The sequence below is a fragment of the Nerophis ophidion genome, linkage group LG24 (genome assembly GCF_033978795.1).
Source record: "Nerophis ophidion isolate RoL-2023_Sa linkage group LG24, RoL_Noph_v1.0, whole genome shotgun sequence".
NCBI classification, from domain to species: Eukaryota; Metazoa; Chordata; class Actinopteri; order Syngnathiformes; family Syngnathidae; genus Nerophis; species Nerophis ophidion.
In genome coordinates, this window is record NC_084634.1 from 10,082,556 (window position 1) to 10,096,601 (window position 14,046).

At 41.1% G+C, this 14,046-nt stretch overlaps 1 protein-coding gene across 2 annotated transcripts in view; it reads left to right on the forward strand.

The window, feature by feature from the left end:
- The first annotated feature begins 6,705 nt into the window (after window positions 1-6,705).
- LOC133542292 (kinesin-like protein KIF13B) overlaps window positions 6,706-14,046 on the forward strand; it is a 116,492-nt gene continuing 109,151 nt past the window's right edge. For both annotated transcript variants that reach the window (XM_061886283.1, XM_061886284.1), the window contains exons 1-2: window positions 6,706-6,861; window positions 12,560-12,642. In XM_061886283.1, the coding sequence (XP_061742267.1) occupies window positions 6,845-6,861; window positions 12,560-12,642 (100 nt within the window). In that variant the 5' untranslated portion in view covers window positions 6,706-6,844. The remainder of the gene's footprint in view (window positions 6,862-12,559; window positions 12,643-14,046) is intronic.

Here is a 14,046-nt window from a genome sequence, read left to right on the forward strand (position 1 = left end):
CTTAATTGTTTGCAATAATCAATCACATCTTGGAGAATGATTAAATGTATAAAAGCCCTTAAATTTATATATTTGCTCAAAACATTAAAAGTGATTTAGGTAGCCCTTTTTGTCTTTTTTTAAACATTTCAAACATTTGTTTTATTTTATTTATTATTTAATTTTCTATCTGATTTTGCTTTTGTTTATTTGTTTGTTATTGGGAGTGCCTTGACTGTTGGTTAAATTGTTGGTGTGTGTTTGTTGTTCAATTTAAAAAATAAAAAAAAACGGTTTTAATTGATTGATTGAAACTTTTATTAGTAGATTGTACAGTTCAGTACATATTCTGTAAAATTGACCACCCGAATAAGTTTTTCAACTTGTTTAAATCGGGATTTATGTAAATAAATTCATGGTTTACTTCTAAATACTGTAGTTTTCACAACTTTTTAGTTGTTAGAGGTAGAGACTAGTGTTTTAAAGTAGTGAAGTGAATTATATTTATATAGCGCTTTTCTCAAGTGACTCAAAGCGCTTTTACATAGTGACACCCAATATCTAAGTTACATTTAAACCAGTGTGGGTGGCACTGGGATCAGGTGGGTAAAGTGTCTTGCCCAAGGACACAACAGCAGTATAGGATGGCACAAGCGGGAATCGAACCTGCAACCCTCAAGTCGCTGGCACAGCCACTCTACCAACCGAGCTATGCTGAGTTGTAATTCTTATTTAAAGGCACAGAAAGCAAGTCAGGTGTCGAGACACTTATGAATATACAATTTAGCCGATAGTATAATGAGGTAGCAAAGGTAAATTTCCTTTTCAATTTTTTTTCCATCCCGCTTTCTGTGTACGTGATGAAGAACCTGAACCATGTACGTATAGCGTTTTGATTGATTGATTGCACGGATTTAGTGTAAGGTATTTAACGGCTAAATCAAAGTAAACTTTGGCTGTGAAGCACTGTTATTTTCTCAAACCTGTCTTTGGGAAAAATAAAATGACAATGAAGTTCTATAATCATGAATTTAAAAATGGTAAAGTACTATAAAAGGTTATTATCTGCTTCCGTTGTGTCCTGAGTAAGACACTTCACCCTTGCTCCTGATGGGTGCTGGTTAACGCCTTGCATGGCAGCTCCCTCCATCAGTGTGTGAATGTGTGTGTGAATGGGTAAATGTGGAAGTAGTGTCAAAGCGCTTTGAGTACCTTGAAGGTAGAAAAGCGCTATACAAGTACAACCCATTTATTATTTATTTATTAAGGTACATTGCATTTAAATTAGTTCAGCAACATAAACAGTTTTAAAACTCTAAGACAGGAAATGATGCCAAATGCCAAGACTTTTTAACCTGAGCGGAAAAAGAAAGAAAGCACAACTATTGGATATGTAACGTTGTTCTGTCAAGTAGGCCCTTCATTACATTTAGTATTACAAAGTACATACGAAATAACTTTAACTGTAAACTATTCAGGATTTATTATTACAAAATACATACAAAATAACTTTAATTGTAAACCATTTCACTACAATCAATCAATATGTATTTATTTAGCCCTAAATCACAAGTGTCTCAAAGGGCTGCACAAGCCACAACGACATCCTCGGTTCAAAGCCCACATAAGGGCAAGGAAAAACTCACAGTGGGATGTCGACGTGAATGACTATGAGAAGCCTTGGAGAGGACCCCCACCTAATTTCAAGTAAAGCTTAATGTACATAAAGTATGAATCACCCATTTAAAGAGCATTGTTTTGGGATTATAATAAATATGTGTTTTTCAATACAATTGATAATTGTTATGTGCACTTTATTTCCTACAACATTCACATTGTGTCTTCTGTGAATCGACCATCAACACCATAGAAAGTACATACTGTATGTCATCAGTTGCTGATTTATTGAATTGTATAACAGTGCAAAATATTGCTCATTTGTAATGGTCTTTCTTGAACTATTTGGAAAAAAATATATAAAAATAACTAAAAACTTGTTGAAAAATAAACAAGTGGTTCAATTATAAATAAAGATTTCTGCACATACTGCGAGGAAGTGGCGACTTGTCCAGGGTGTACCCCGCCTTACGCCTGATTGTAGCTGATATAGGCACCAGCGCTCCCCGCAACGCCAGAGGTAATAAGCGGTAGAATTGGATGGATAGCTGTAAATATATTCCTACCCTCTTAACCACGCCTCCACCAACGCCCCGCCCCCACCACGTCCCCCAAACTCTCAAATCGGAGGTTTCAAGGTTGGCAAGTATGTTTAAAGGCCTACTGAAACCCACTACTACCCACCACGCAGTCTGATAGTTTATATATCAATGATGAAATATTAACATTGCAACACATGCCAATACGGCCTTTTTAGTTTACTAAAATACAATTTTAAATTTCCCGGGAGTTTCGTCTTCGAAACGTCGTGTAATGATGACGTGTACGCAAGACGTCACAGGTTTTTTAGGAAGTATGAGCGCTGCACACACACACAGCTAAAAGTCGTCTGCTTTAAGGGCATAATTACACAGTATTTTGGACATCTGTGTTGCTGAATCTTTTGCAATTTGTTCAATTAATATTGGAGAAATCAAAGTAGAAAGATGGAGTTGGGAAGCTTTAGCCTTTAGCCACACAAACACACAGTGATTCCTTGTTTAAAATTCCTGGAGGTGAAACTTTCCTATGGATGGTCAAACCAACATGGATTCCTACCAAATGTCAACCAGCAGGTTTCGGTGAGAAAATTGTGGTCAAAAAGTCAGTTCTTACCGGAGAAAAGCTGAGCTTGGGCTGTCCGTGAAGCTGCCGTCGACTTCCCTGAGACATTGGCGTCAACACACCCGTGGACGTACACCTCCGACTATCAGGTACTATTAAACTCACTAAAACACTAGCAACACAAGAGAAAGATAAGGAATTTCCCAGAATTATCCTAGTAAATGTGTCTAAAAACATTGGAATCCGTCCCAATGCAATCGAGTTTTTTTTTAACTCGTTTTTTTTTCTTCTAGTCAGTCGCTATCAATATCTTCAAACACAAATCTTTCATCCTCGCTCAAATTAATGGGGAAATTGTCGTTTTCTCGGTCCGAATAGCTCTTTTTGTTGGAGGCTCCCATTAAAAACAATGTGAATGTGTGAGGAGCCATCACACGGGTGAGGTCACCGTCTGCGACTTCCGGTAGAGGCAGGGCTTTTCTCTTAACACCGACAGTTGCGAACTTTATCGTTGATTTTCTCTACTAAATCCTTTCAGCAAAAATATGGCAATATCGTGAAATCATCAAGTATGACACATAGAATGGACCTGCTATCCCCATTTCAATAACAACATCTCATTTCAGTAGGCATTTAAGGTCCAAGCTTACATCACACTCAATTTTTTACCGCAAGCCTTTGGTAAGTGCCGGACTGAGAAGATGTTTTAAAATAATTAGCGCATGCTTACTTTTACCGCATGCCTTTGGTAAGCGCAGGAGTGAGAAAAGGTTTTAAATTAATTAGCGCCCCGGCGGCAATCCAAGGAAATACGGTAATATAAATGCACTAAGTCAGGGGTCGGGAACCTTTTTGGCTGAGAGAGCCATGAAAGCCAAATATTTTAAGGTGTATTAATGTGAGAGCCATATAATATCTTTTAAAACTGAATACAACTAAATGCATGCATTTTTTAAGAAAGACCAACATTTTTTGAGTATAATAAGTCTTATTTTTTTATAACATTTTTATTCTGAAGCTAACCAATAATAAATAAAATACTTCTTACTATTGATGCGACTTCTTGAACAGGTGCGGTAGAAAACGGATGGATGGATTAAAATGCATGAGACTGTTTTATATGTTGTACGTTATTTTTAAGACTAACTACCATCCATCCATCCATTTCCTACCGCTTATTCCCTTTTGGGGTCGCGGGGGGCGCTGGCGCCTATCTCAGCTACAATCTGGCGGAAGGCGGGGTACACCCTGGACAAGTCGCCACCTCATCGCAGGGCCAACACAGATAGACAGACAACATTCACACTCACATTCACACACTAGGGCCAATTTAGTGTTGCCAATCAACCTATCCCCAGGTGCATGTCTTTGGAAGTGGGAGGAAGCCGGAGGACCCGGAGGGAACCCACGCATTCACGGGGAGAACATGCAAACTCCACACAGAAAGAACCCGAGCCTGGATTTGAACCCAGGACTGCAGGAACTCCGTATTGTGAGGCAGACGCACTAACCCCTCTGCCACCGTGAATCCCACACTGACTACCAGCGGAATTATTTATTACTAATCGTGTTAGGCAGGCCTGGGCAATTATTTTAACTCGGGGGCCAAATTTAGAGGAAAAAATGTGTCTGGGGGCCGGTATATCTGATTTTTAGGAGCACTAATACCAAAACTCACAATAATGTCTGATTGAATGCTAAAAAAGTCATGAGAGACTCTCTTAAAAATCCATCCATCCATCCATCATCTTCCACTTATCCGAGGTCGGGTCGCGGGGGCAGCAGCCTAAGCAGGGAAGCCCAGACTTACCTATCTCCAGCCACTTCGTCTAGCTCTTCCCGGGGGATCCCGAGGCGTTCCCAGGCCAGCCGGGAGACATAGTCTTCCCAACGTGTCCTGGGTCTTCCCCGTGGCCTCCTACCAGCTGGACGTGCCCTAAACACATCCCTAGGGAGGTGTTCGGGTGGCATCCTGACCAGATGCCCGAACCACCTCATCTGGCTCCTCTCGATGTGGACGAGCCGCGGCTTTACTTTGAGTTCCTCCCCGATGGGAGAGCTTCTCACCCTATCTCTAAGGGAGAGCCCCGCCACCCGGCGGAGGAAACTCATTTCGGCCGCTTGTACCCGTGATCTTATCCTTTCGGTCATGACCCAAAGCTCATGACCATAGGTGAGGATGGGAACGTAGATCGACCGGTAAATTGAGAGCTTTGCCTTCCGGCTCAGCTCCTTCTTCACCACAACGGATCGATACAACGTCCGCATTACTGAAGACGCCGCACCGATCCGCCTGTCGATCTCACGATCCACTCTTCCCTCACTCGTGAACAAGACTCCTAGGTACTTGAACTCCTCCACTTGGGGCAGGGTCTCCTCCCCAACCCGGAGATGGCACTCCACCCTTTTCCGGGCAAGAAAACAGAATGGAATTTTAATTTTTTTTCACTGAACAAGACACTCAGAACGTGCATGAAAATAAAGAATGTGGGTTTTACAATATTAACTATGAACAATAAAACACTGAATATTGACAACACCACCTTTCGATCGACATTTTTTACAATCAAGCAAAACGCAACAAAAGTGCAACAAACACATCAAAATATGAAAGTGAGGGGGGGAAAAAACTCACTTACAATCTGATATATCTGCTATGTATCACTAAGCTTTAGAACTTTGTTGTAAAAATGTATTTCCGCATCTGTCCCTGACACCCGCATTTCAGGTTGACTGCTCTGGAAACACTCTGTGGAAACGCTCACCACCCACACTGCTTGGTGCCTCGTCTGAGCTGCCGTGACTTAGATTACCATAGTAACAAACTACATTAGCATAGTAACTAATTATATTACCATAGTAACTAGTATATCATGCAAAAGAGCAGATTTAAATGATCAATCAATCAATCAATGTTTACTTATATAGCCCTAAATCACTAGTGTCTCAAAGGGCTGCACAAACCACTACGACATCCTCGGTAGGCCCACATAAGGGCAAGGAAAACTCACACCCAGTGGGACGTCGGTGACAATGATGACTATGAGAACCTTAGAGAGGAGGAAAGCAATGGATGTCGAGCGGGTCTAACATGATACTGTGAAAGTTCAATCCACAATGGATCCAACACAGTCGCGAGAGTCCAGTCCAAAGCGGATTCAACACAGCAGCGAGAGTCCCGTTCACAGCGGAGCCAGCAGGAAACCATCACAAGTGGAGGCGGATCAGCAGCGCAGAGATGTCCCCAGCCGATACACGGGCAAGCAGTACATGGCCACCGGATCGGACCGGACCCCCTCCACAAGGGAGAGTGGGACATAGAAGAAAAAGAAAAGAAATGGCAGATCAACTGGTCTAAAAAGGGAGTCTATTTAAAGGCTAGAGTATACAAATGAGTTTTAAGGTGATAAATGGGTTGTACTTGTATAGCGCTTTTCTACCTTCAAGGTACTCAAAGCGCTTTGACACTACTTCCACATTTACCCATTCACACACTGATGGAAGGAGCTGCCATGCAAGGCACCAACCAGCACCCATCAGGAGCAAGGGTGAAGTGTCTTGCTCAGGACACAACGGACGTGACGAAGTTGGTTCTAGGTGGGATTTGAACCAGTGACCCTCGGGTTGCGCACGGCCACTCTCCCCACTGCGCCACGCCGTCCCTTGAATTACTTTGTATAGTTCAAGATTCACGGTCATTGAAAAACATCACTGCACATCATGATGGCAGCTACAATTTCCATCTTGAAGATCTAAAAAAATTATTTGGGTATGTCCGATGGGCCTGATTAAAAAGCATAACGCATGTGGGCCCCGGGCCTAATTTGCCCGGGTCTGGTGTTAAGCAATGTCAGCTAAGATGTATCTGAGAGCCAGATGCAGTCATCAAAAGAGCCACATCTGGCTCTAGAGCCATAGGTTCCCTACCTCTGCACTAAGTTAAGGAGTCAAGTCAGGGAACAGGCTAGGAAGGTAAAATGCGAAAGGATATACAACCTGGAGCATGCGCAGTAGCATGTGAGCAGCGGCACAGGTCATGTGTAGATCAGCGCTGGGAACCTAAATCTCACGCCAGTAAATCCTTAAGGCTGACATGTCTTACTGACGACAACTTTCAGGAAATACGAACAGGTGGACGAGCACAATGACCGGCGGACTGCCGTAAGTCCCCCTTTTGTCCACTTTTAAACACAAACACGAGTCGCATTAAGACACTCGGCGATGTTTAAATGTAGTCTTTGGTATTTCCGTCTCGGTTTCTGCCGACCATTAGCGTCCTTCGCTAGCTGTTAAGGTCGCACAAACTGCGCACTTGTCGGACTTGAGTCTTACCATAACATGTGTTTTTAGAAGCTTTTTGTAAACGAGGTGGCTGCGTTACTTTCTTTTATTAACCAAGAGTTAATGACATAAACTTCTGTGTCGCAAAGTGCGGCGCGGAGACCACTTCCGGTCCGAAAGTGCGACTCGGAGTACCACTTCCGCTCAGCAACTCATTTCCCAAAAAATGTTTTGTCATTTTTATGTTTTTTGATCAAATATGGAAAGGGTTAAAACAGGGGTCTCAAACTCAATTTACCTGGGGGCCCCCTGGATGTAGAGTCTGGGTGAGGCAGGCGCCGCAAGAAAAAAATCTTTCAAAAAATATTTTTAAATGTCTTTATTTTTATTTTCAACATAAAATAAAATCAAAATATAAATCAGGGGTAGGGAACTTAAAGGCCTACTGAAATGAGATGTTCTTATTTAAACGGGGAGAGCAGGTCCATTCTATGTGTCATACTTGATCATTTCGCGATTTTGACATATTTTTGCTGAAAGGATTTAGTAGAGAACATCCACGATAAAGTTTGCAACTTTTGGTGCTGACAAAAAACCTTGCCTTTACCGGAAGTCGCAGACGATGACGTCACAAGTGTGGGGGCTCCTCACATATTCACATTGTTTATAATGGGAGCCTCCAACAAAAAGTGCTATTCGGACCGAGAAAACGACAATTTCCCCATTAATTTGAGCAAGGATGAAAGATTCATGTTTGAGGATTTGAAAGCGACGGACTAGGAAAAAAAAAAAAGTTAAATAAAAGAAAAACGTGATTGCATTGGGACAGATTCCTATGTTTTTGGACACATTTAGTAGGATAATTCTCGGAAATCCCTTATCTTTCTATTGTGTTGCTAGTGTTTTGGTGAGTTAAATAGTACCTGATAGTCGGAGGTGTACGCCCAGGGGTGTCTTGACGCGCAGTGTCTCAGGGGAGTCGACGGCAGCTATGGACGGGACAATCTCAGCTTTTTTCCGGTAAGAAGCGACTTTTTAAACACAATTTTCTAACCTCAACCTGCTGGTTGACTTTCCGTCGTGTTTCATATTGGCTTGACCGCACTCTGATCAATAGTAAATTTTCACCTCCAGGAATTTTAAACAAGGAATCACCGTGTGTTTGTGTGGCTGAAGGCTAAAGTTTCCCAACTCCATCTTTCTACTTTGACTTCTCCAATATTAATTGAACAAATTGCAAAAGATTCAGCAACACAGATGTCCAAAATACTGTATAATTATGCGGTTAAAGCAGACGACTTTTAGCTGTGTGTGTGTGCGCAGCGCTCATACTTCCTAAAAACCCGTGACGTCTTGCGTACACGTCATCATCACACGACGTTTTCAAGACGAAACTCCTGGGAAATTCAAAATTGCAATTTAGTAAACTAAAAAGGCCGTATTGGTATGTTTTGCAATTTTAATATTTCATCGTTGATATATAAACAATCAGACTGCGTGGTGGGTAGTAGTGGGTTTCAGTAGGCCTTTAAAGGCCTTCTGAACTGAGGTTTTCTTATTTAAACAGGGATAGCAGGTCCATTCTATTTGTCATACTTGATCATTTCGCGATATTGACATATTTTTGCTGAAAGGATTTAGTAGAGAACATCGACGATAAAGTTCGCAACTTTTGGTCGCTAATAAAAAAGCCTTGCCTGTACCGGAAGTAGCAGACGATGTGCTCGCGACGTGACTGGTTGTAGAGCTCCTCACATCCTTACATTGTTTACAATCATAGCCACCAGCAGCTAGAGCGATTCGGACCGAGAAAGCGACAATTTCCCCATTAATTTGAGCGAGAATGAAAGATTCGTGGATGAGGATAGTGAGAGTGAAGGACTAGAAATAAAGAAAAACGTTTAAAAAAAAAAGGCGAGGGCAGTGGGAGTGATTCAGATGTTATTAGACACATTTACTAGGATAATTCTGGAAAATCCCTTATCTTCTTATTGTGTTACTAGTGTTTTAGTGAGATTATATGGTACCTGAAAGTCGGAGGGGTGTGGTGACCGCCAGTGTCTCGGAGGGAAGCCACACAGCTGCAGGAGGACGCAAGCTCCGCTCATAACTACAGTAAGAGCCGACTTGTTACCACAATTTTCTCACCAAAACCTGCCGGTTGACATGTGGTCGGAAACCATGTTCGCTTGACCGCTCTGTTCCATAGTAAAGCTTCACCTTCGGGAATTTTAAACAAGGAAACACCGGCTGTGTTTGTGTTGCTAAAGACAGCTGCAATACACCGCTTCCCACCTACTTATTTCTACTTTGACTTCTCCAATATTAATTGAACAAATTGCAAAAGATTCAGTGACACAGATGTCCAGAATACTGTGTAATTATGCGATTAAAGCAGATCGGGCTGGAAAAAAATCTCTGCTACAACCCGTGACGTCAAACGCACGCGTCATCATACCGCAACGTTTTCAACAGGACACTTTGCGGGAAATTTAAAATTGCAATTTGGTAAACTAAAAAGGCCGTATTGGCATGTGTTGCAATGTTTATATTACATCATTGATATATAAACTATCAGACTGCGTGGTGGGTAGTAGTGGGTTTCAGTAGGCCTTTAAAGCTCTCAAGCCAAATAGGGCTCTTTTGATGACTGCACCTGGCTCTCAGATAAATTTTTGCTGACATTGCTTAACGCGATAAGTAATCACAGTGTTAAAAATTATGTAAAAATAACAATAATAAAACATTCTCATGCATTTGAATCCATCCATCCGTTTCTACCGCACCTGTTCAAGAAATCACATTAATTGTAAGAAGTATTTGATTTACTATTGGTTAGCTTCAGAATAACAATGTTATTAAAAATAATGAGACTTATTATACTTTAAAAATGTTGGTCTTACTTTAAAATGCATGCATTTAGTTGTATTCAGTGTTTAAAAATATTATACGGCTCTCACGGAAATACATTTAAAAATATTTTACTCTCATGGCTCTCTCAGCGAAAAAGGTTCCCGACCCCTGACATAAATGAACAAAATGAGAATTAAGTAATGTGAGGCAATGCAAATTAAACAATAAAAAAAAATAAAAAATAAATAACGGTTTGAATTAGTCCAGGTTATCTGGGATTGTTATTACGGACAGACAGGTGTCGCAGTGTGACTGCAGCCAGGCACGTAAGAAAACCCTCGTCTCCATGGCAACGTTTCTGTCCCCTTCACTCATTTGCCGCTTTTCCACTAACGCAGTGGTAGGCAATTCAGAATGTTGAAAGAGCCATTTTGGACCCAAATAACAAAAATCGTTGAGCGGGGTTGCAAAAGGTTTTTCTGCTTGCATCACACAAGTGACGTCAATGTTCGGCCCTCGAGAGCCACATACCACACCGTGATTGGTAGATTCCTTCAGCTCCGTACACAACGCTGTCAAGCGCCATTCATGTAAAACTCGCGGGCCGCACTAACACTAAGCTTTCATGTTAAGGTGGGGGCCTCAAAATAACGTGTCGCCCCCCAGGCGACCCCGAAAGGGACAAGCGGTATGAAATGGATGGATGGATGTAAATAAATAAAACCTCAGCCTTAACCTATACATGCTGGTGGCCCTCCAACGCTTTTGATTTGGTCCACCGAACATCACCCACATAGTCTTGAGAAAACCATTCAAAACAGGGTTGCACATGTGTGCAGTACCTCTGCCACCCCGCAAGGGGGCAACAGCGAAACTTATGTGTCCCAATGAAACAGCATTGGGCTGAGTAAAAGAAGATGGAACTATCGACCCTGAAAAAAGTCTAAAAAGACTGCGAAAATGTTGTGTTGAGCCACTTGTGTAGAAAATTTGCTGACAATATTTTAATTTTGTATGTGTAAATATATGTACTTTATTGTGTAAATGTATTAACACTAAACATTCTATTTTATATGTGTAAAATACACAATGGATGTTTTACTTGTGAAGTGTTTATATTTTCAGTCTTCAAACCTAAATAAGGGAAAACGTGTGAAGATATACAACTGAGGAAGGAAAATAATCCAAAAGAGGGAACATCAATCATCAACAAAACTTCTGGAGCTTCTGTTTCTTCATGCTGTTAACTATCTGTCTAGCTGCACATGCTGGAAACGAGTAGCGAGGGCAGAATTATGGATTTATTGACACTGCAGTGTGAACGCCGATGTTTTTACTTTGTGAATAAGTAAACAGTCTCAAAGGAATATAACCTCCTGGGGCACTTTCTAACGAAGCATCCACATTCCAATGTGAGGCCCCTGAGACCTTGGGCTCTTAAAACTGCGGCCCTCTTCATTATGTAGTTGAATAGCCCTGTGTTAATGTATCCGACCAAAAATTACTCTTGATCAGTATGTTTACACAAAATGTTTAATACTTTTGGGATGTCACATTATGAACATTCCATATCACAATTATGACCAAGATTACAGCATTTAGTATTATTATCACGGTATTGTTGAATGTGCTGAAGAATTACTTGTACACGCACTGAAATATTTAACAATTGTAAACGAATAAATAAACAGACACCATTTATAGTTTCTTTGGGAAGATAAACATTAAATATTGTCGTGTTTTAGTTTATTTTCTTCGGTTTTAATGTGTAAAAGTTGCAAAGTGTGTTTTTTTTAATGATATAGGTAAAACAGGGTAATGGCGCTAATTGGTCATGTTAACATTTAAGACAGACCTGGGCAATTATTTTACTCGGGGGGGGCCCGCTATATTTATTTTTAGGAACACTAATACACAACCTCACAATAAAGATTTAAAGCTAAAAACGTTATGACAGAGTGTTTTTGACATTTTTTTTTACTGAATGAGACGCCCAGAATGTACATGAAAATAAAGAACGTGGGATTTACAATATTAACTATAAACGATAAAACACTGAATATTGACAACATATTTTACATTAAACCAAAATGCAACAAACATAGTGAAATATAAACGCGAAGGGTACAAAAAAAACCCACCTACAATCTGAGATATCTCATAGTGACCAATGTAAATAATTAGATGACCATAGTAACTATTTAGATGACCATAGTAACTATTTAGATGACCATAGTAACTAGTATATCATGGAAATTCCAAGCATTGAATGACTTAGTATAGTTCAAGACTTCCGATCATTAGAAAACATCACTGCACATCATAATGGCAGCTACACTTTCCATCTTAAACATCTCAAACAATTATTTGGGAATGTCCGGCGGGCCAGATTGAAAAGCTCAATGGGCCGCATGTAGCCCCCGGGCCTTAATATGCCCAGGTCTGGTTTTGGAGGTGTTTAGGCCACGTCCAACCTATAGGCGGCCACGGGGAAGACCCAAGGCACTTTGCGGGGACTTGGTCTTCCAGCTGGCCTGGCAGCGACTTAGGATCTCCTGGGAAGAGCTGGAAGAAGGGGCTGGGGAAAGGGAAGTCAGGGCTTCTCTGCTTAGGCTACTGCCCCCGCGACTGGAAGAAGATGGATGGATGGCAATCGTTTGGTCATTTGTGATTTTCACAGCTTTCATTTGGAATTGTTTGATGAGTCCTTCTTGTGGGCCCACAGGTCAGACGGCACCATGGATGACAACAAGATGAACCAGTCCAACGTTAAAGTGGCAGTTCGTGTGCGACCCATGAACAGAAGAGGTAAGCAAATCAATAATCTTCTTACATTTAGCCCCTGATGAACAACATCCACAGCCCATTTAGTCATTATTTATATTCATGTCGTCTTTTTGATAGAGGAACGTCCTGTAATCTTAGTCCTGTCCCCAATCTAAGGGTTTTATATCGGCCGATATTGATCATTATTGATTATTTTTCCGACGAATGGAATAAAGGACCAGGAGAAAAATACCTTCATATTCAACATTTAATTTCTACTGTATCTTCCTGTGATCATAATCCCATCAACTATCACGGCAGAAAGGAAATATGAACACAAGCATGGAAAACATCCATCCATCCATCCATTTTCGACCGCTTATTCCCTTTTGGGGTCGCGGGGGGCGCTGGCGCCTATCTCAGCTACAATCGGGCGGAAGGCAGGGTACACCCTGGACAAGTCGCCACCTCATCGCAGGGCCAACACAGATAGACAGACTACATTCACACTCACATTCACACACTAGGGCACATTTAGTGTTGCCAATCAACCTATCCCCAGGTGCATGTCTTCGGAAGTGGGAGGAAGCCGGAGTACCCGGAGGGAACCCACGCATTCACGGGGAGAACATGCAAACTCCACACAGAAAGATCCCGAGCCTGGATTTGAACCCAGGACTGCAGGAACTTCGTATTGTGAGGCAGACGCACTAACATTATAAAGAAAATAGTAAAGTCACATTGCACACTTATCAGTAAGATTTTAAAAATAAGGAATATGTAAGAAATTTCTCATAAAGTGTAAGAAAACAGTGCAAAGTGTGAAAGTGTAAACAGAGAAACATGAGAAAAAATGTCAGGAAAACATGAGGAAATAATGGCTGTGTAACATTAATTTGCTGTCATGATCCGTGGTCTGGATCATGTTTAGTTTAGTTATTTTCTGTTAGTTTGGACTCCCTTTGTTGTTTGTGTACCTTTTGTGAGTTAGTTGGTCACCATGGTAACGTATTAATTTCACCTGCTGCGGGTTCCAGACCCACACCTGTTTTTGTTAATTACTTTCTTATTTAAGCCTGCCTTGTCCCATCAGTCGGTCTTGGTCCCTTGTTTGCGGTATGCAACTGTTTCGTTGGTATTTACTAGATTTATTGTTACCTGATCTTGTGCTAGTGTTAGCATTAGCTTCTGTGCTTTCGCCACTCGTTTCTTTTCGTCTGTTTTTTTTACCAGTGTTTTTGTTATTAAATCATTCTTACCTTTACGTTGTCTGTTTGCGTTGGAGGAACGATCCCGCATTAAAATGCGACCCACATGTGACATTTGCCCTGTTAGTGTTATTCAACTATGGCTTTAAATAATTAATGCTTTTTTAAGCATTAATTATTTAAATTGATTTAAAAATAATAATTACATTGGTCAAAATCGTAAATTTTTAATGACCTA